Source organism: Nansenia antarctica, assembly GCF_963989245.1.
Source record: "Nansenia antarctica genome assembly, chromosome: 1".
NCBI lineage: Eukaryota > Metazoa > Chordata > Actinopteri > Argentiniformes > Microstomatidae > Nansenia > Nansenia antarctica.
In genome coordinates this window covers 31,152,358-31,175,798 of record NC_137674.1, presented here as the reverse complement: position 1 = coordinate 31,175,798, position 23,441 = coordinate 31,152,358, and the positions used below count along the sequence as shown (strand labels likewise).

The window sequence follows — 23,441 nt, the reverse complement described above, 5'->3', positions numbered from 1 at the left end:
GCATGCCACATAATCATGGCAGGGTCCCTGGTTCGATTAGACCTATCCTGTATGTTATCCCTCCTCTCTTTCGCCCATCCTTCCTGTCAATCTCTACTGTCTCTATCCCAATAAAGCAGAAATGCCCTAAAAACAAGGATCTAAGAAAAAGAAAAGAAAAATAAGTCTTAAAAACAAGAGATAGATAGGAGTCGTAAGAGAAAAAGAGCATACCCACCCAGTGACCACCACGTACCTCCCGTCAGCCCCTCCTTTCTGTCAGTCTCTAAAGTATCTATGTCTCTATCCCAATAAAGCAGAAAAGCCCTAAAAACATATGAAAAAAAAGAAAAGAAAAGAAAAGAAAAACAAGTCGTAAAAGAGAGAAAGAGCGTTACCCAGTGACCACCACGTATCTCCCGTCAGGCTGGGCCTGCAGACGTTTGATGACGGCCAGCTGCACCTTGGCCTTGGTCTTGCCGTAGAGCTCCACCTCGTCCGCCAGCAGGCCGACCTCCTTGGCCATCCTGTCGATGGGCTTGGGCACGCAGGAGCGCGAGATCACGATGTCACTGCAGGACACACCAGGCCACAGCCACACAGATCACTTTACTCAGGGGTGAACAGAAGAGAGAGCTGCCAGAAATGTGTGGTCCTCCTCTGTGGCTCCTCAGTTAGTAGAGCGTGGTCGCTAACAATGCTTAGGTTGTGGGTTAGTGTTTCTCAACCCTCTCCTCGGGGCGCCCCAGCCCCTCCACATATTTGATCTGTTCCACCACCAGCACACCAGATTCAACTAATCAAGTACAAATCATAATTGCTTTGGACTTGATTAGTTGAATCAGGTGTGCTGGTGGTGGAACAGATCAAATATGTGGAGCGGCTGGGGCGCCCCGAGGAGAGGGTTGAGAAACACTTATACTAGGGCTGGGCAAACGATCAAAAATTCTTTTTCGATAATCGCAAGAATTAACGATCAATTATCGATTAATCGATAAGCTTTTTTTTCATTAAAAAAAATAAAACGTTTTTTTTTTTTCCTTGGGGAAAACACTTTATTTGTGTTGCTATTGCACACATTCATTCATTCACATTCAAACTAGACACTACAGTCAGATAACAATCCTCTTAAACAAGGCAGTGAGTAGCTTAAATTGTTTTTAACACATTTTACGTTATAAATAAAAATATAGAAAATAAGGAGCTCACCATAGGAGCAGTAAAAAAAACAGTTACTCACAAATAGGAGGATGACTGAAAACGTTAGTGTCCTTAAGAGCGTCCAGCTTAACTTAAATTTAAACTCCAGCGAGAGACTGTAGGCGGCAGGCCTACTGGTTCTTGTTCAGAAAGATGATCATGTTAACATGTTCTGGGGTGAGAGACGAACGCAATCTGGTGACACATGGACAAACTAATTTCCATTATTATTATTATAAAAAAAAAAAATATATATATATATATATATATTAACGATTATCGAGCAAAATATTTTGTGATCGACCAAGATCCTTATCGATCAATTATCGATCGTCGATCATTGACGCCCACCCCTAATTTATACATAAAAACGGTATGCTCACTCACTGCAGTGTAAGTCGCTTTGGATAAAAGCGTCAGCTAAATGGCGTATATTAATGTCAAACAAGTCTCTGGGGACCACCTTCAATGTTTTCTACCCTATAGAGAGAGGGTTTTAATTATTCTGCAACAGTATCGTGGGAAAATGATAAGCACTGTTAAACAGTACGGACTCATTTCCCAGAGCTAAATGAAGCCTAATCCCGGACTAAAAAAAGCATCATCTATGGAGGGTCCCCAATGAAAGATTCATGGACCTGGGCTCAATCTATATCTGGGAAGCTGCCCCCGAGGTTCCCCTGAACATCTTGTGGTAAATGGCAAATGGTAAATGGACTGCACTTATATAGCGCCTTTATCCAAAGCGCTTTACAACGGCCTCTCATTCACCCATTCACACACACATTCACACACCAATGGCGGCAAGCTACCATGCAAGGTGCCGGCCCGCTCACTGGGAGCAATTTGGGAATCAGTGTCTTGCCCAAGGACACTTCGACATGTAGCCAGCCGGGGCTCGAACCGCCGATCTGCCAACCTTGCTATCAACCTTGCTATCATTAGACGGTGGCTCTACCCCCTGCGCCACAGCCGTGGAATCGGGGGCCACAAAGAATTGAGGCCGTTTTCAGAGGAAAAGGAGGCCCTACCCAGTATTAAAATAGTGTTCATAATAAAGTGCTCAGTTGGGTGCAGGACCAACAAGGTAGAAAATGACGAGGATGATGAGGATGATACCAACCTTGGCACAGCCTTCTGCAGGTTGAGCTTGGTGTAGGTGATGTCCCACTTCCCTGGCTGGTGGCTCTCCAGGAACCGCTTGGCACTGAGCACCGTGTTCTACAGCCGAGGACACACAGCATCCCGCCCCCAAACAGCCAATGAAAAGCTCTGATTACACATTCAGGTTGTAATTTTCACACAAACTCAAAAGGCTTTTCACTCACTGTAATTCTATCCTCTCTAGACAAAAGCTTTTTTATTTTATTTTATTTTTTCTTCTTCCCTGAATGCATTCTGTGCGCGCCTGAATTACATGGTACTGTCTGTCGGCCAAAGAAAAGTGAAAACGAAATAGAAAATTGCTTTCCATTCTATTCATTCATTTGTGATTAAAACGTAATTATATCTGCACAGAGAATTACAGAAAATGCAAACAAAGGAACGTCTGAAAGAACACCTTATCTCCTACGAAACGCTTCACATTCAGTTCACCAAGACCACACAATGAGAACGCGGCAACATAACAGACGCTGAATAACTGTGATAACGGTTTCTTTTTTTAAGGGGACAAAGTATTTTTTCTAATCTGAGAGCTATCATAACACAAGAATACTTTTTAAGATCATCATGTTCTAAAGGCTGTTTATCTGTAATCTTGAGCAGTCTCCTGGAGAGTTCTCGCTATGGCCAACGTGCAGCCTCGACTTACAACGCCCAGTCTGGACTCCATACTTTATTACTGTAATTACTAATAATAACACTGTTTTATTATTATAATATTATATTGTACTGTTGATGTGTGTGATTATTGTTGACTGTTGTTGATTAAGGAGCAAGATCCCAAAGCATTTCACTACATCAATTAGTTGTATGTGATGTACAGTATGTGACAAATAACATTTTATTTGATATTTATATATTATAATATATAGGTATTTTCATTGCTATGCTGATGCTGATGACAACCAGCTAAATCTGTCTATAACATCCAGTGATTCAAACATCTTAGCCATTCTTAAAGATTGTCTGGCAGGGCTGGTTTCACAGACGAGGCTTAAAACTAGTCCAGGATTAAATGACGCTTGCAATGGATGATCTCCATTGAAGATGCTTTATAGTCTAGGATTAGGATTACCGGTAAGCGGTGTCTGTGAAACTGTTTGATGTCTCAAAATGTTCTCCAACTAAACGGAAACAAATCTGAGATAGAGGGTTCAAATAAAACCAACTCCACTAATCATCATTCTTAGTCACCTTAGTTGTCTGACTACTAATGTCAAACCTGTTACTAGAAACCTAGAGGTAATCTACATAATCTACATTTTGATGAACAGGTCAAAGCGGTTGTTCAGTCATGCTTTTATTAATTCAGAAAAATTTCCTTTGCTGATCTGGAGAAATGAATTAATGAGCTTTTATATAAGAGAGAGAGAGAGAGAGAGAGAGAGAGAGAGAGAGAGAGAGAGAGAGAGAGAGAGAGAGAGAGAGAGAGTGTGTGTGTGTGTGTGTGTGTGTGTGTGAGTGAGTGAGGGAGTGAGGCAGGGAGGGAGTGAGTGAGTGAGTGAGTGAGTGAGTGAGTGAGTGAGTGAGGGAGTGAGGGAGTGAGTGAGGGAGGGAGTGAGGGAGTGAGTGAGGGGCCCAATCCCGATTCTCTTTTCTACCACTTCGGCTCGTTTTGGAGTCACTCGTTTTGGAGTCACTCCGAACAGAGCCATAAGCCGTAGTGGTTCCCCGGGGGGAAATGGGACAACCCTTCACGACTAATACATCATCCGTAGTGTAATGAATGGGTTAATTCATAGTCAGGACAGCGCATGCGCCTTAGAGAGAGTTCATGATATACCAGTAGGTGATTGACAGGTGTCGAGAGAACCGAAGTAAACTGGTTATACCTTTGTTGAACCCAGACTCAAGTGTCTTATTATTCTATGTCCAAGTGACATTACACGTAGTATCGTAGAAAAGCATTGACGCTCGCAATTCATTCACAACTAGAATGAACTTGAACGCTATCAATCGATCAAACAAGTCATCAAATAAAAAAGAACAATGCTTCATTATCAGACCATGACAGAATAAGCTCTAACCTGTATGAAACCTGTGCTCCAGTGGTGTAGTCTAGGTGATACGCAGGACTACGCAGTATACCCACTAGGAAAGGCCAAGGATTTCCGTATACCCACTTAAAAATGTGTGAGGATACTAACGGCGTTTTGTGACAGAACTTTCACTTTCATTCATAAAATTCACCCCGTCTGTGTTACGAAGCGCTTGACTTTTGGACCATTGGGACTGACTATAGCGTCATATACCATCAACGGGCGGAAACATGAAATATGTCAAAATGCAGCACTATCATGCGCAGATCAGCCTTATAACATGTAATTTATATATATATATATATAACAGCACAGATATATTTTTATGGCGTTACGACATCCGATGTGACAGGAACGCTGGAGAAACAGCCGCTGTTATTAATTAACTACATGTCCTTGATGAGTCTCCCACTCACTGCCCTCCATCAGAAATGGCACATCCATCAATAATATAAGGCTACATAATAACTGCTCGGATTAGATTGCCGGTTGTTTTGGTATAATAACAACTATAGCGTCATATACCACCAAGGGGGGGAATTCACGCCTATCATGCTGTCAAACACCACAGGTAATAATTTATTTCTAAATAAACATGATTGTACATCTCTGAAATGTGAATCGCGCAACGATTTATTTCTATTGGGAAGGCTGTGCTTGACACTTCCATGGGACTGACGCCGGGGCAGCGTCAGCCTGTGACAAACGCGCTCCGGTGTGCTGCCCGCTGTCCCAAGCGCGCTGGACTGTGGAACTTTCTATGTTAAGCACCTCGGCATAACAGCGATTTCTTTTGTTATGCTTGTTATAAATAAAAGGTCTATAATGCATTGAAATAACATTAAATTATATAACCCATCAACAATATTACATAATAACAACTGCTCGGATAGGATTGCGGGTTGTTTTGGTTTAATACGTGCCATAGCTGTAAATAAAACATGGACATAGGTCATGCGCGTCTATCATGCACACATCAGCCTAACGTTAGATAGATAACTTCACATTAAATATGTCTATCATCATCCGCTGTCAAACGCCACAGGTAATCTTTTATTTCTAAACAGGAATGTACATCTCGATGTGAATCGCGCTCCTTATGGGAAGGCTGTGCTTGACGCTTCCATGGGGCGCTCCTTGCATAGGCACAATATCGGCATAATAGCGATCTTTTTTTGTTATGCTTGTTGTAAAGAAAAGGTCTATAATGCATTGAAATGACATTAAACTAAGATAATACGATGGTTATCATAATTTTTCAAGTCTTTAATTACAAGTAATTCCAGAAAAAGTAAATGACATTTCAGGCTCGCTTCCGTATTACGAGAGCGAAAAGAACATTTCTGTAGATGTTTCGCAATGCATGCCGGAAGGGAGTCTCATGGCTCCGAATCGAACGAGGGTCAAGATTTGCTCCAAATGGAGCCATGGAAAACCCTAACCCCAACCCTAACCCTAAATGAGTAATGAATTGGGACACCACTACGGCTACACGTGAACGTCTAGGCAGAACGTCTAGGCAGAAAACTAAAGGTCCCTAGACTTTGGAATGGCATGCCGGAAGAGATAAAGCTGGCAAACTTAAATAAACTTAAAACCTAATCTCTTTAAACTTTCAGCATTTATTTATTTATTTAAGTGTGATCTGAAAAAAACTGTTCAGAGAGTCAAACAGAGTTCAGCAGCTTTATTTCTTCAGGTATTATTGTGTAATGTGTTTAATTCTACAACAGCATGTTTGGATACTGGATTCTGATTGGCTAGCAACAGTGGTAAATACCCCAACTCCCTTCAGTTCAGATCGCATTTCCAGTAGCAATGCGCCTCCCAATCAATCTGATTAAGAACACCTGTGCTGACCTACAATGCAAATGATGGGACTATATTCTGTGGCGGAAGGATATATGTATTCTGAAACTATTAATGATTGTAAATAAATGAATTTATTGTTAGATGAAAGCACTGTCATTTTTATATTATGTGGTAGCTTTTGTAGAAAAGCAATTTACCATTCAAGGGCGGGGGTTGTGGAGACATTTACCACTGGTACTAGGTTTTCCACAACCCTGTACCAGTGGTGAATGTCTCCACAGCCCCCTTCCTCTCATGGTAAATTGCTTACTTTTATTTCAATGCCTTGCCTGATCACTGATCAGTGATGTTTATTATTTGAATGTTGCTTTCTTTCTGTTTGGAATTGTATTTATGCTGATGTATTTCTATGACCTCTTCTCTTGTTTAGTAGTACTTGGTAACCTTGTTTACAAGCGCTATACAGTACAAATAAAGGTATTACTATTATTATTATTATTATTATGATGATGATTATTATTATTATTATTATTATTGGCATTATTGAATAGAACACTTTTCTTTCCCAAACAAAAACACCACTCTGCACTTTCCTAACACTTTTTAATCTTCAAACCTTTGTAAAAAAGATCAATATTGCAGGTGTTGTCATTTCTAAATCAAGCTAACTCCGCCTACTACACCTGCATGAGCCTGGCCACAGTCATGTGACGTCATCTCATCCCTACAGACACTGTGTATCTTACACCTTACCTGCTGTGTTCTACTGCTACCTCAGCGCTACACTCGTACCTTTATTATTATTTATTATTTTTTTATCACTTGAGTATTTATCGGGTTTCAGCATAGACATGGACAGAACAGCATATCTACATCATTAAAGAGTATAACAAAGGGCAGAAAGAAAAAGAAACATAGCGTCATTTATTTATACCAACCTTATTGTTCATCTTTTAACTATTGCCATTTTTTTCCTCTTCTTGCTGCAATGTCGACGAACCGAAGTCTAAGAATTTGACTCTCCCATACTTATATAATGGGCTGTAACAATACACTTTGTGGTTCTGATTCATGGGTCATTACAGTACCTGCATCAGCATGGCCACGGTCATGGGTCCCACTCCTCCAGGCACAGGGGTGATGAAGCCAGCCTGCTCCTTAGCAGAGGCGTAGTCGACGTCCCCCACCACACGCTTCCCACTGGGCCTGGTCTCGTCTGACGGGCCACAGAGAGAAGAGCCGAGCAGTCAAACATCAGAACTACCAGTGCTCATGAACTTCCCCCGAAGAGAGGAGACTGTTTTATGGTAAACTGCTGTTGTGTTGACCACCTCTCTACTATAAACACGTTAGTAGTAGACCAACCCTAACCAAAATAAAATCCATCAGAGTCACTCCCTATCTCCCGCCATAGACTAAAAGACCATCTCCATCTCTCCAGGCTACGTCTTAACTGTCCCTCCTGAGACCTCTACATCCCCTCTATCCCCCTGTACAGTTTCTCTACTGTTAATACAACAACAACAAAAACGTCCTTCTTCTAGCATTCAGACTGCCAATGGCCTGAGCATACATTACTTTTTCCTGCTATGACTGGTGGATAGATGATTCACTCAAATATTTTAGTTGTAAGTCACTTTGGGGGAAAGGCGTCTGCTAAATGCCAGAAATGTAAGGTAAAGGAGGCTACTAACTGACCCACCTGGAATGTGATTGATGCCACAGTCGATGACCACAGCGCCCTTCTTCAACCACTCCCCCTTCACCATCTCGGCTTTGCCTATCCCAACCACCAGAATGTCCGCTGAGCCCACCTGGAGAGGAAAGGTAACATCATATCAGCATGTGTTTAGTGGGATTTTGAGTTTTTGTCAATTTAATATATATTGCTGTATGTGTGTATGACTAGTTTTGTTGGTTATGATGAGTCACAAGTAAGGAAAATCTAAGGAAAATGTGATGTATGTAACTGTGACAATTAGTAGATTAGATTCAACTTTATTGTCATTTCAGTACAAGTACCAGACAATGAAATGCATTTTTAGCATCTAACCAGAAGTGCAAATAGTAATAAAACATGATAGTGATAGGTACAGTATGGCAAGTACAGTAGTTAGCGGTATATACAGGAGAGGATAAGTAGTTAGCTATGTACAGTTAAGATAGTTATAGTTAAGATAGCTATGTACAGTATAGTGTATAGAGCTCCATTATCCTGTCTGTCCTGTTAGTGTATGAGTCAACTATATAACCATGAACAGTTACGGTGAACAGATTACCTCATGTTATGTACATGTTATGAATATGAGTGATGTAACAATACGTTAGAGGCGGGGCTTACCTCAGCAGCGAGGTCAGCGGTCTTTGAGTGACAGGTGGTGACGGTGGCGTGGTTCCACAGCAGCAGGTCATGCATGGGAGCGCCCACAATCTTACTGCGACCAATCACAACAGCTTTCTTCCCTGCCACGGACACACCTGAACACCAACACCGCCGTGTCAACCCTTCAGCTCATCCAAACATCACTCATTAATTACACAACAAACACGACTATATTTCATGACCGCATTACACCAACTTGTGCAGTACATTTTACATTTTTAACCATTTAGGAGATGCTTTAGTCATCTAAAATGACTTACAATTCCAGATTACAGGGACAGTCTCCCTGGAGTAACTTCGGGCTAAGTGCCTTACTCAAGGGCAGACTAGTGGTGGTAGTCGAACTCATGACCTTCTGCTCACCAGTCCAACACACCATCCACTAGGCTCCCACTATGTCTTTTCTCAAATAATGACAACCACGTTACACCACAAATGGCGGTGCCAGAAATGATCATTACTGTGGTCTCCCCATGTTAACTCTGTCAACATTGCGACATCGCTATGGCAACCTCTGCCACCCACCAGTCTGTCTGATGAGCTCCATGCAGCCATTGGGAGTGCAGGGGATGAAACAGTCGCCCAGGTCCCCGCGGGAGAGCTTCCCTGCGTTTATACTGGTCAGACTGGGAACACACACACACACACACACACACACAGAAACACAGACACACACACACAGAAACACAGACAGAGACAGAGACAGAGACACAGACACAGACACAGACACAGACACAGACACAGACACAGACACAGACACAGACACAGACACAGACACAGACACAGACACAGACACAGACACAGACACAGACACAGACACAGACACAGACACAGACACAGACACAGACACACACACAGACACAGACACAGACACAGACACACAGACACACACACACACACACACACACACACACACACACACACACACACACACACACACACACACACACACCTTAAGTCTCCTTCCACAACGTATTCAGTACAATGCCATTCCGTCATCACAGCTCAAACACAAGCTATGCATGATTACTGTAGGACCCTCAGGGGAGTCTCAGAGATTACTCTTTAGAGCCGGCGACAGCAACCATCATTAGTGCTGCTGGATGTTATTCAGCAGGCTGTCTTTTCACCGGGCCTAAGTGCAAAACAGAGGCTGCTCTACTGGTCTCTGGAGAGCCCAGATGACGATGCTAATCAATACAGTCATTTAGAGGTTTGGGTGATGAATAAACCTATCTAATCAAAACCCAAAACCGAAGGGACGCCTTCCTCCATCTACGTACTCGCAAATTAGGTCCTCTATCAGCTCCATTGTCCTATAAACCCAAGATAATCGTTGTTTATCCCTCACAAACCTGAACGTGACTAAACTGCTAAACCAGAGTGGTAAGGTTCTTCCATTGTGTTGATGTGAAAGCGCGATGATTTGCTTTCGTTTTGCCACTAAAGAATAACATACAACAGACGAAACGTTTTTTGACACTCGTTCTACTCCTGAGAAGAATGGTTGTTCCTGGGATTGATAGGGTTTCTAGATAAGGATAAGAAGAAGAAGAATATATACTTTACTGATTCCCCCTGGAGTATTTAGGGGTTAAGTGCCTTGCTCAAGGGCACAACGGCAGGGGTAGGCACCTAAGATGTGATGCCAGCAACCCTCCAGTCACCAGCTCAATTCCGGCTCCCTCCTGGGGTGGGAGATCGAACCAGAGACCGACCTACCGATTGCTGGCCGACCTCTCTAACCTCTAGGCTACCTGCCACCCAAGAGTGCTTTCATCAATGAGAGTAGCCTGGTAAAAGCTTTTAAGATGGAAAAGAAGAGAACGCACACTGCAGAAAACTTATGCGAGGTGCTGGAGCAGAATACTATTGAAAGAAGTAGAAGCCGCACACTCTAGTTCCAGATGCAAAAGTGTAGATTTTAATTGAAAACGGTTTGGGCCGTAGCCTTTGTCCAGTCTTACGCAAGTCTCATAGACTCATAGAGCTCACCCGTCCACGTCCTTCTCTGGGGCCACGGCGTTGGTGACCTTCTCTGTGTCCATCTTGTGGATGGAGTCCAGAGGCAGCTGGACGATGAGACCATGGACAGAGGAGTCCTCGTTGATCTCTGTGATACTGTGCAGAACCTGCAGAGAAGAGAGAGGGGGGCGGTTGTATCAGAGAGAGCACACAGGTGTGTGCACACACGGACACACACGGACACACACACACACACACACACACACCTGCAGAGAAGAGAGGTGTGTGTATCAGAGAGAGCGCACACACACACACACACACACACACACGCAGAGAAGAGGGGGGTGTGTATCAGAGAGAGAGCACACACACACACACACAAAGCCAGCCAGCCCTAATCCCCTTCAGTTCATCCACAGTTCATCCTCACCTCGTCCTCTGTGGCAGTCTTGGGCAGCCTGACGTGTTTGGCGTTTATCCCAATCTATCCCAGAGAGAAAGAGAGTTTAGGAGGAGGGAACAAACACTGTATCATAATAAACAGTGTAACAGGGGATGGTGTGTGCATGGAGGGGGGGGGGGGGGATATTCACTTCAACTTCACATCAATCTTGTTATTGGCATTTACCTCCGTTGCCGCTTTCAGCTTCATGCTGATGTAGAGGTTTGAATCATCTCTGTCCCCCACCTGCAGGCACACACATTCTGTCAGTCTGGGGGCTATGGCAACAAAAGAACAGACCAGTTCATCTCAAATGAAAAGCTGCATTCACATCTCAAGGACACATTCCTGCGGACCATCTGAAGAAAGAAAGCCGAGGGAAAGCACAAAGGCAGAATCAGACATCAAAGCAGAAGTGAACAGGATTGTCCGGGCGTTTTTGGGAAGAGATGTTCTGGGCTGGGGAAGGGAATTTTTTGTAAAAAAGTTTACAAAACGTATGTAAGGTTTTGACCAACTTTCCGATTTCCCTATGTTAATGTAAACATAAAATCAATAAATACATTGTTTCAAAATAAATAAATAATAATAAAAAAGTGCAACAGTTTTGGTACCAGACCCTGAAAAACACCCCCTTCTTGTACAGCACTAACCTGCAGCACCACCAGACCTGGTCGAAAGTTGGGGTCCACAGTCTTCAGCTGTTCCACATCCTTCTTCAGCCTCTCCCTCACCTGCCTAGGAGATTACAAGAGGAGCCACAGTCATACTCACAGGCCCGGGAAAACTGGAATCAGTGCTAATGGGTTAAAAACCTGTGTGTTCTTACAGGGAAGTGGTGTTCCCTGAGACCACAGAAGTCTGGGACCTGAAACCTCTGGTAGACCACAGCACACCTTGGAGGGTCCGGAAAAACATGGCCACTGGCTAACGCCAGGACTAAAGGACTAAAGCTCCAGGGTAAAGGTCCTCCACTGAGTAAACCCAAATGCCACTAAGTATGCCCAAAGTATTTTGTCTATAAGCAACCTTGGATCTAAAGACAGAAATAGTAGTGATTGGCATAGGAGAGGATGGCAATGTACAAAATGTGACAATATCTGACAATATGTGATAAAGAACCACCAGAGAACAAGCTACATCGCTACACTGAGAGATGCCCATTGAAATCCTTCACCCTTGTCTGACCTGGTCATTCTGGAGTTTCAGAAACCCTGCCTTATCTTTAGCCTTTTTCTTGCAACTACGTGAAACACTTTTAAATAAGTATTTTTTTTAAATAGGTTGGTTTATTCATGGCGTGGGTGCACTGCACACTCCTGGGTAAGAGTTGTTGATGCAGCCATAGAGGCAGGGTCAGGTAGAGGGCAGATACAGGCACAGGACACAATGGTTGAACAGCAAACACAGCAATAAGATGAGGGCAAAGTGTATTTTACACACACATATCATATCACGTATTAGCCTATCAGTCTGGGGCTACTGACCCTGCAGTACTTGTCTGAAGCCAAACAGAAAAACAGACGGGGGTGAGGAAATACACAAGTCATTGAGTCCAATGTCCAAAATTAAAACCTAATTCAATCTAGGCAAGCCTGTTGGTGTGTAGAAATCTGACCCCATGTACATGGACTACAGTAACCTTAAGCTCTGACCCACTTTACTACTGAACTCTCTATTAATCACTAGTGGCACCACTAGTGTATCCTGTATTGTCTTACCTGTACTATTGCCACCTTATCTTGTATTATGCCTATTATTTGTGTCACTTATGTCCTGTACTACTGTGACTTTTTATCTTGAATTATGCCCTATGTATTGTGCTGCAATGCAATGTCAGGAACCGAAGCCTATGAATTTTACTGAAACACTTGAAACTTGGAACACTTGTTTGTACACTACAGTACTGGTTCCTTTCTAATCCTCGTCAAACATAGCAACACCACTACAGGGAAAGGCATAGGCTATTATGACTGGGATACTGATGAACAATAATACTGTGAGCAAACCCTGAATTCCAGTCTAAGTGAATGTTCAGTAATGATGAATCTTAATTTACACCATTACATTTTTTGAGAGGGGTTTCCCCAGAGCTGTGACTGAAAACAATGCATTTCAAATGCTATTAAGAGTGGGACACTTTTCTTGTGCATCACGTGAACACCACTGCCTGCAAGATAGTGCAGCATGTCTGTGATTAACCAAAACGTGACACACAGCTCACTTTTAAAGAGAGCACATCACTTGTCTTTTTCCACAAAGAAGAAAAATTCTGTTTTTAATACAGTGATTTATGTGGTGACAGCAAGCAATAGCATAGTTCAGCTACTGTATAGTACTGAACTGGTTGGTTAACTAACCAAACGATACATTTACAACAACTCGCAGTCTGGAATACTCTTTATTATAGCCATACAAAAGACACAGAAATACCAACTAAACCCAAACATTTTGCTGAGGCAGTGAGTCTTTAGGTGACGACCCCAGTTTTAGTTCATGAGTTATGAATGGATTATCTCGGCTTAAATCTTGCACACAACAATGACAGCACCACTAGCCTGTATTGTATCAGTGGTAAGGCGTTATCTGTTCCACTACTGGTCCACAGCCAAAGTCAAGTGGGAGAGGGACATCAAACCAGTGTTGTACCCTGACCAAGGACACCATTTCTATGGAGTTATTTATTCTGCAACATAGTGGCTTAATTGCTCACTGAACCCTAATCTTCAATGACCCGAACATGCACAAAGGTCACTTGCACAAAGACTCATTATAACCCTGACTGAGACAGTCAAAGACAGACAGACAGACACACCTTATGTTTACCATGATGTCTACTACTAGCCTAGAAAGCATGACAGCTTTCATTCACCTTCTGAAATAATGAAATCAACTCAACTAGAAGACGCACGTGAGGAATATGTGGCAGATGGATCTTTCACCAGGATGAACTAATGAACTAATGGGTAGTGTCAGGGTCCCAGTTAGGACAGCACATACAGTCATGTCTGGTGACTAGCATGAGTTGGTAATTGTACCCTAGATCCTCCGATACATTTAAGACAGGTTGTCACCAAAAATATAGGCTACACATACTAATGATTGCTATGGTTGTCAAGATTTAAAAATTAATACAAACATAAATAAACAGTGTAAAGCTGTATACCACGTCAAAGTAGTAATGCAAAGAAGACTGTATTTACTTCCTCATGGCTGTATAGACTACAACAAACAACAATACAAATGTAGGCCTATATCACTACAAACGGAGTGTTGGATATCATAACAGATTATCGATTGGGGTAATATAGATGTTTTGTGAACGTCCATTGGAGGTCACTGTTCACGTTCTGTACAAACACAATGGGGCAAAGATCACATTGCATCAAACCATATCAAGGTCTGCAAAGTAATGTAGCAACTGGTCATGTGTCAATCTGTCTACAGCGCAAAAGGAAAGACTATTTTCAAATCAGTATGAATCTGAATGTTTTCGAAAAAAAATATGACATGACTTGATCAAAAGAAAAGGGGTGACAAATGTGCTATTATTTTTGTAGTTTGCTAAAGCGTACACCCAAACGACTGTAGCACTGTTAGTCAGGTAAACCTTCAGCCTGGGGGTAAAGTACCTGAGACACCACTAGTTGTGGTGTTATGCGTGTTAATACTAGTCACCTGATTTCTGTAATAAAACGCTATGATCCGTCAAGCTTGAAACACGTGGTTGCTCCACCATGCATGCACCCCCGATCGGGTACCAGGTAGCCACAGTAGCTGCCTCGTCATTAACATTCACATCACATAACATCAAATCACATACTGGTCCATGCAAAATCAGCAGCATGCATGCACCAGCATCACGTTTACACCAGTGTGCATGGGGAAACTGATGGTGCTAACCGGCTAACTTTGCAACATATTTGATTCAAAGATCAAAGATGCACTTTGGTTAGACAACTACACATCTACACACAAATATAAAACCTCAGACACTTACGCCGAAACTTCTTTTCCGCTGATGACTTGGGCTGGCATGGTTTAGGTTGTGACAGCTCGTTCCTGTGAAGACAGATCCTGCTCTGGCTGGGATTCCGCTGACCAGTGTGTGGTGTAGAGTCGCAGGTTTACACAGCAGAGATGAACACGAACGCCAGTAGCGTAGCACAGTTAAATAATGTAGTTAGGCACTGTTCGATATACACACTTAAAAAACTTTCAAGAATACAAGAAAACGTAACGAGAGGCATGCGAGAAGGTGGAGCAATACACTGGGGGGTGGAGTAACTGTCAACCACCGTCAACCTATCAGAGAACTGTATTGGGAAGACCAGAACATGTTGACCAGGAAGAAGCGTTTGCTATTATTTGGGGGCAGTTTTGATAAATTGTAAGCAGGGGTAATGATGAATAGTTTAATGAGAGATAGTGTGATGAGGACCCAGCGTCAAGGTGAGAGTCAGTGCACACAGAGGACAATCTCCCTGCTCAGCCCCCTGGGGAACATCCAGGTCAAAGGATGTGAGAATGGTGTACACACCCTCCTGATCTGTGGTGTCGTACCTGCTGAAAGGAGTGACCAGGAGCACCAGGCCTCTCCCGGGTGTGTGGTCACGGTCACCGATGGCCAAGCAGAGGCATGCCCAGAGTTACAGCGCTGCATTGACTGGCTCCAGGCCTACTTCAGTGAGCCGGGGGCCATAACTAGACTCCCTCTCCCTGCCTTTCACCACCCGGCCCTGCATGGAGATGGGTTCACCAGCCGGGTTTTGCAGACCCTTGCGAGGGACGTGAAGCTGGGAGAGACTGTGTCGTACAAACGCCTGGCGGAGATGGCGGGAAATCCCATGGCCGCGAGAGCGGTGGGACAGGTCATGAGGAGGAACCCGGTTCCCCTCCTCATCCCATGCCACAGGGTCATCTCCAGCAGTGGGCGGAGTGGGGCGTACATGGGCGGCCGGGGGAATCACCTGAAACAATGGCTGCTCACCCATGAGAAGGTCCAAAAGGAAGGCTGAAGCACAAACCAGAGCCAAACTGTCCTTTAGGCACACTGTGGTACTGTATTTCACTATGCATGGTCAAAGGTCAAAGGCACCTGTTTTTTTCTTCTGTTTTTTTCTTTTATATGTAAGTTGGGCATTCATATTTCTATTAACAAATTGCATCTCTCTGAGTAAGACATTATTGATAGATAACGTGTTATTCAGAGAGAATAGGCCAAGAGGATGGTTCTTCTGGTATTGAATGCATGGACTTGTTATTCATACTGTTTTTTGTGATTTATCCACTTATAAATACTTTGACTAAATGTTGCTGACATTATTGTACTTTGACAATTTGTATAAAGCTGTTATGTTTTGTAAATAAATATTTTCTGTTGATTGAATATACATTTTCTAAGTAAAGACTGTCTACTATGCTTTCCAAGATACAGGTAGCTACTCTGCCATTGGAGTACAGTTCTAACTCTGAATGTAGATGCAGCAGACAGGGAGATGAAGGAGTGTGAGGCTGTGGTTTCACAGAGGCCTAATGGTGCTTGGGGTGACAGCCCGTAGCTTGCGTAGGCCCGCGTAGCCTACGGCGTAGATTTTACGCAGAAGCATAAACTGGGCTTTACCCTAATGAAGGGAGCTGCATGTGACACTGCCATAAGGGGTCCTATTTAAGACAGGCCCACTCTCAAGTGCACTGCAAGCCTCCTATTTTGGCTCGTGGCAAGTCAATTCAATGGAATACTAAATCAAATCAAATCAAATTTTATTTGTATAGCGCATTTCTTACAAGATGCAACTCAATGCGCTTCACATAATGAACATTCTCAGTCAATCAATCAATACTGACAGAGCCGCAAGCAGGCAAAAGTAAAAACCTGTACACTATGTAGCCAGGAAAATTCCCTTGCAGCCCTCTACACATAGAGCGACTACTAGCCAGTTTGCCTACCAGCACCCAGCGGTGGGCCCCCACACCCCCCCCCCCGGGGAGCCCCCGCCGCCCCACACACCCAGCCCGCCCCACCACCAGCACATCCGGCCCAGCCAAGCAAGCACAGACCACAAAGGCCCCGCACAAGGACGGCCAAGCAGGTGCCCCGGCGGCGGAACAGACCAAGCACACGGGGCAGCCGGGGGCCCCCAAGGGGAGGCCCAAGGACCACCGGCGCAAAGCAAGCAAGCAAGGGCGAAAAACCTGTACACCATGTATCCAGGAAAAGTTCCATGCATATTATCGGCGTACACACTGTCCATAAATGTAGTGTTATATCTGCATCGTTCTGCATCCAGCAAGGGCACAGGTCCTGCCAAAAGAGAATCTTAAGCGCAGTTATGATGCAACAACACAATAAAGATGACAGCAATACAACCTGATGGTGGTCCAGGTACATCCTGGTACCGATTCCAGTACTGCTCTAGGTGCTACTGGGAGCTGACAGTGCCTCATCAGCACCCAGGTCCTTTTTCCTGTCAACACAAATCTCAAAACACGAGTATGGTGTAATGGCCTAGTGATCCTAGTTCTATAATGTCCAATGTCTCCCCTTAGTAGCAAAAGGCGACATTGAATAAGTAGGTTTTGAGGTCTCGCTTAAAAATTTCCAGAGTTTTAGACAACCTCAAGCCCTCAGGTAGGGTGTTCCACAATCTAGGAGCATATATGCCAAAAGCTGATCCTCCAAATCTCTTATAGTCCTATCCTCTGGCACTATTAGAAGTTCCGTGCCACTAGACCTTAGGGGTCTAGCTGGTGTGTATCTTATGAGCATGTCCACCATGTAATTGGGCGCATCGCAGTGGAGTGATTTATAGACTAGTAAAAGGATCTTAAAGTCTATTCTATAACTGACAGGGAGCCAGTGTAGTGATCTCAAGACAGGTGTGATGTGCGCTCTTCGTTTGGTCCTAGTAAGGACACGAGCAGCAGCATTCTGAACCATTTGTAGTCTATTAATCATTTTTTTGGGGAGACCTGTCAGGAGAGCATTACAGTAATCTAGCCTACTAGTAACAAACGCATGCATTAATCTTTCGGTGTCTGCCTGGGAGAGAAATGATTGTACCTTAGTGATGTTTCTTAAATGGTAGAAGGATGTTTTAATAGTATTATTAATATGAGTTTCAAAATTTAGATCTGGGTCAATTATGACACCAAGATTCCTAGCCTGACACTTAGTGTTAAGAGCTAGTGTTTTCAAGTGTGCAGATAATTTCTCTCTCCCAGTTTTCTCGCCAATGATCAATACCTCTGTTTTTTCTTGATTGAGTTGGAGAAAATGTTGTGTCATCCAAATATTAATATCAGCAATACAATCTATCAGGTGGTCGATCATCTTGTAGTCGTTGGGAGTTACTGAGATATAAAGCTGAGTGTCGTCAGCATAGCTGTGGTAGTTAACGCTATGCCTCTTGATAACAGAACTGAGGGGTAGCATGTATAGACTAAAAAGCAACAGTCCTAAAATTGACCCCTGGGGAACTCCACAGGTTGCGCTATAATTGTTTTACTTATGGTCACCAAGGGCTACAAAGTAGTCTCGGTCAGCCAGGTAAGTCCTGAACCAGTTTAAGACCGGACCTGAGAGGCCAACCCAGTTTTGAAGTCTCTCAATAAGTATGGAATGGTCTACCGTATCAAAGGCTGCACTTAAGTCTAAGAGTACAAGAATCAAGAGTTTTTTCGAGTCTGCATTTATCCTAAGGTCATTAGTTACCTTAAGTAAAGCGGTTTCTGTGCTGTGGTATGATTGGAAACCTGACTGAAGTGGGTCATACCTATTATTTAAGACTAAGAATTCATGAAGCTGTTTGTACGCTGCCTTTTCTAAAATGTTGCTTAGAAAAGTGAGATTGGATATTGGTCTACAGTTTTTTGGATCAGAAGGATCTAGGTTACTTTTCTTCAGGGTGGGTCTAACCAGGGCAGTTTTAAGCGCCGCTGGAAATATCCCTTTAAGTAGGGAGTGATTTACAATGCCTAGTACGTCATCAGACACAGATTCAAAAATGTCCTTAAAAAAAGTGGTAGGAATAGGGTCAAGAGGACACGTAGATGGTTTAAGCTGTGACACAATTTTACCTAATGTTTCAGTACTAATCATGGTGAACATGCTCATAGTCATGTTCTGTGGTGACGGATCTACAGTGTTACACAAACCTAGTCTTTCCTGAGTAATACACATTCTAATATTTGTTATCTTATCCCTGAAGTGGGCTGCAAATTCCTCGCATTTGGTGACAGAGGCTGCGCCGTCTAGTGTTCTAGGAGCAGGGTTTACAAGGCAATCAATTGTCGAGAACAAGACCCTGGGGTTATTCTTGTTTGTAGATATTATATTTGAGAAGTGATTTTTCCTAGCATTTCGCATTGCCAAGTTAAAGGCAGATAGATGTTCTTTAAAAATATTCTGATCAACCTGTAATTTGCTCTTTCTCCATCTGCGCTCAGCTTTCCTACATGTTCTCTTAAGGAGGTTTATTTCACTGTTACGCCATGGTTCTCTCCTCTTGGCTCCAACCTTTTTTAGTTTGGTAGGTGCCAGGGAGTCTAGGGCCATTTTTACTTTATTGTTAAAGGTAATTACTAAGTCGTTTTCATATAACGTGGGAGTTGTGTGATTACTGTTCATTAAAGCTTTGAAATTCTCAGCCACTGCAGGGGTAAGATAACGTTTTTTAACAACACGTTCAGCATTGCTTTCAGCTTTACGTGTTACAATGGTAAAGAAAATACAGAAATGGTCAGAGAGGGCCAGGTCGCTGATACCTGATATTGAGACCTCAAGACCCTTTGTAATCACAAGATCAAGGGTATGGCCATGATTGTGAGTGCATGGGTTCATTGACATGTTGGATAAAATCCATAGATTTCAAGAGGTCAATAAAATCCCTAGCCCTCAAGTCAGCCTCATTATCAACATGAAAATTAAAATCTCCAGTGATAATAATCCTATCATAGTTGGGATGGATAATGGATAGGAACTCAGAGAAGTCAGGTAGGAAGGTAGGGGCTGGTTTCGGCAGCCTGTATACAGTTACCGTTAGAATAGGTGGTTGGCATGCCATAACTGTGGCATGATATTCAAAGGAGGAGAATATATCAAAGGATATGCTCTTGCAGTTTAGATTATTTGAAGCTATGGTAGCTGTTCCTCCCCCCTTTTTTCCATTTCTGATTGATTGGAAAAAACTGTAGTTGGGGGGAGATGCCTCAATAAGGGCTGCTGCTCCATTTGTATCTAGCCAGGTTTCTGTGAGTAGCATACAATCGAGTTTTCTATCACAAATGAGCTCATTTATGATAAATGTTTTTTTGTTCGATAGGGACCTGATATTCAAAATTGCCATGGAGATGTCATTTTGACACTGGGACTGACTCGAGGGAATACTTAATGAAATGGGTAATACGTTTCTCATATTTGCGCCATGTATTACCTTATTTGTGGTGGTGGGAGTCCGGTGGGAGACAATAGTCTGGATGGCATGTTTGGTGTGATTGATTGATTGAAAACTTTATTAGAAGATTTGCAGAAGTAGGTACATGAAAGTACATATTACATACATGGTCAACTAACAGGATAAAAACCCAAGAAAGCCACTGGCTTATTTCAATTGGGGTCCTTGATTCTCAATTCATCGTTACATGTAAGACCGACAAAACAAACTAGTACTATCTACAAGATAATACAGACAAATAACTATTACTATCTACAAGATAAAAATACATCCATCATGGGAAGAACAATACAACAAAACATCAGGTATGTACAGCGGGTAGGGCAGGTGGGGACATACACCACAGGTGGGGGCGGGGGACAAAACACAAAGTATGTACAGTGGGTAGTTCGGGTCTTTTAATCTGATTTTTGATTTAGAGGGTCCAGTTACGGATTGCAGCCTCCTGTAAATGTTTTTTGAGAGTGGTTTTGAAGGTGGGCAGTGTTTTGCACTCCTTTAAGATTATAGGAAGGGCGTTCCACATTTTTACTGCATAGTTTGCAAACCCCTTGTTTGTGGTGCAACGCGGTTGAACGTGGTTCGTGGAGCTTCCTCTGGTGTTGTATGTGTGGACGTTGTTCACTTTTTGGAAGTATGTTGACAGGTACTTGGGTGTCTTTGTGGTGTAGCGAATCTTGAAGACCAGGCCCAGTGCAAGCTGCTGCACTCTGTCAACTACTCGTAGCCAATCAAGGCTCAAAAAATGAGCAGCGGTTAGATGTGTCCTAGGGTTGAGGCCTAGCAGAAGCCTAACCAGTTTATTTTGGGCTGTCTGGAGTCTTGTTTTATGGGCCTTTGTGGTTCTATAGTACCATGATGTTACGGCATAGTCGAAGTGACATTGAATGAGAGCTCCTGATAGGGTCCTCAGTGTGTTTTTACTGACAAGTGAGGATATCCTGTACAAGAATCTAGTTCTATGGTTCACTTTTTTGATGACTTTTGCTGCCATTTTATCTCCGGAAAGATTTGCCTCTAAGATGGAGCCCAGGTATGTAATATCCTCTTTTCTTGTGATATTAATGTTACCCACTTTTATTTTAAAATGTTCAGCCTTTCTGAGTTTAGATGGGGATCCGTATAGGATGGTTTCAGTTTTACCTAGGTGTATTGATAGTTTATTGTCAGCTAGCCAGATGCAGATTCTACTCAGTTCAGTGCTTAGCGCTTTTTCCACCTGCAATATGTCCCTGTCAGAGACCAGCAGAGCCGAGTCATCCGCGAACAGGAACAAATTGCAATCACATGCTGATGACATGTCATTCACATATATTAGGAACAGTAAGGGTCCCAATATGCTTCCTTGTGGAACGCCGCAGGTCACTGGGAGGGGGGGGGGACAGTGTTCCGTTCACACTAACCACCTGTTCCCTCCCCTCTAAGTAGGATTGCATCCAGCTGACCGATGTTCTATCGAACCCAATTGCTTTCAGTTTATCTAACAATATGTGGTGATCTACTGTGTCGAAGGCCTTCTGGAGGTCCAGCATGACCATGCCGCAGTACTTGCCCGAGTCCACCTCATGGTTGATGTGGTCGTTCAAATAGAGAAGGCATGTGTCAGTGGAATGGTGTTGGCGCCGGCCAGGTCCAGGGCTGGACAGCGAGGTCCATGGACAGGGACAGCAGGCGGGCACCATACCTGTTTGGGTGAAACCTATCTCTCGCAAACAACTACACAACTTAAGAGTAAAATATTTGGATGTCTGTAGAGTTATATTATTTTAGTCTGGAAGACAATGCGACAGCAGAGTTTTTTGACACGATATGGTCCGAAGATCAGAGAACAGTCATGGAAATAATGTATGCCTTCAACACTAACATTTATTTGATGATGTGAATGTACATACTATTTTTCTATCATGCTGGCTCTGTGATTCAAAGCATTTTGATTAAAATAGGTTGAAATGAAAAAAATAATATATATATATATATATATATACATTTTGACCAATCATATAAGTTCGACATTCACACCTCCTACCGCGCCCCTAAGCGTTCACTGAACGTGTTAATTGTACTGTGTCTACATATTTCGATCTATATTGTCAAAATGAACAGTTGAATATCAATAAAAACCGTTGCATTGTCAATGGGCAACAGAGCTGGAGATCGGGAAGAAAGCAGGAAGCGTAGAGCAAAATCAAAATTAATAAAAAGCATTATTATAAACACAGGTTTGGCCTGCCTACTCTGAGGAGGCGGGTACCAAATTAAGTCACTAGGTGGCAGTATTGTACTGTCAAAAAGCATACAATGATCGTTTGATTTTCTCCAATTGTTAACCGTTTTCTATGTGATTTTGGATCAAAGGGTTGGTGGTAAGGAGGTAAGGGAGGGACAGCAAAGGCACACACTAAAGAGCCTAGACTGGAATGACAGGAAATGACATCGGACAGTATAGAGATAGACTCTAAACCAGTTGTATTAATAATATATGTACAATAACAATAAGTGTTGCTTGCAGTAGTAGTAGTAGTAGTAGTAGTAGTAGTAGTAGTAGTAGTAGTAGTAGTAGTAGTAGTAGTAGTAGTAGTAGTAGTAGTAGTAGTAGTAGTACTTAATAATAAATATATATGTAGAATAACAATAAGTGCTGTTTACTACTGCAAGCACACTTAATAATATTATATTATATTTATAGTATATATAGTAGTATATATAATACTCTCTTTGCTGATATCAATGATTCTGGGCGTAACCACATGGGGTAATAGGCGTTACCTGACGTAACCACATGGGGTAATAGGCGTTACCTGACGTAACCATGGGGTAATGGGCGTTACCCGCGTTGCCTGACGTCACCACATGGGGTAGTGGGCGTTACCTGACGTACCAATATGGGGTAATGGGCGTTACCTGACGTGTACTAGAGGATGTTTTGCCTACAAGATTTCTAGAGTAAGGGGGGGTTGCAGAAAAATACTTTAGTGCACATTTTAGGCTGTTGTTGGCCTGAT

The 23,441-nt window shown here is 42.9% G+C and overlaps 2 protein-coding genes across 2 annotated transcripts in view; one reads left to right on the top strand and one right to left on the bottom strand.

The window, feature by feature from the left end:
- Positions 1–15,113, bottom strand: part of mthfd1b (methylenetetrahydrofolate dehydrogenase (NADP+ dependent) 1b) — a 29,560-nt gene extending 14,447 nt beyond the window's left edge. Inside the window, exons 1-11 of the mRNA XM_080541305.1 lie at positions 14,985–15,113; positions 11,638–11,722; positions 11,171–11,230; positions 10,973–11,026; positions 10,573–10,709; positions 9,103–9,203; positions 8,536–8,672; positions 7,897–8,008; positions 7,283–7,410; positions 2,303–2,400; positions 378–551 (exon numbers count right to left, since the gene is read on the bottom strand). Of these exons, the coding sequence (XP_080397431.1) occupies positions 378–551; positions 2,303–2,400; positions 7,283–7,410; positions 7,897–8,008; positions 8,536–8,672; positions 9,103–9,203; positions 10,573–10,709; positions 10,973–11,026; positions 11,171–11,230; positions 11,638–11,722; positions 14,985–15,022 (1,124 nt within the window). The 5' untranslated portion in view covers positions 15,023–15,113. The remainder of the gene's footprint in view (positions 1–377; positions 552–2,302; positions 2,401–7,282; positions 7,411–7,896; positions 8,009–8,535; positions 8,673–9,102; positions 9,204–10,572; positions 10,710–10,972; positions 11,027–11,170; positions 11,231–11,637; positions 11,723–14,984) is intronic.
- Positions 15,114–15,329: 216 nt separating this feature from the next.
- LOC308158844 (methylated-DNA--protein-cysteine methyltransferase-like) lies at positions 15,330–16,222 on the top strand. Its single transcript, XM_080532553.1, has one exon. It carries the CDS (start codon positions 15,388–15,390, stop codon positions 16,000–16,002), a length of 615 nt encoding a protein of 204 aa, XP_080388679.1. The 5' UTR covers positions 15,330–15,387; the 3' UTR covers positions 16,003–16,222.
- The last annotated feature ends 7,219 nt before the right edge of the window (positions 16,223–23,441 follow it).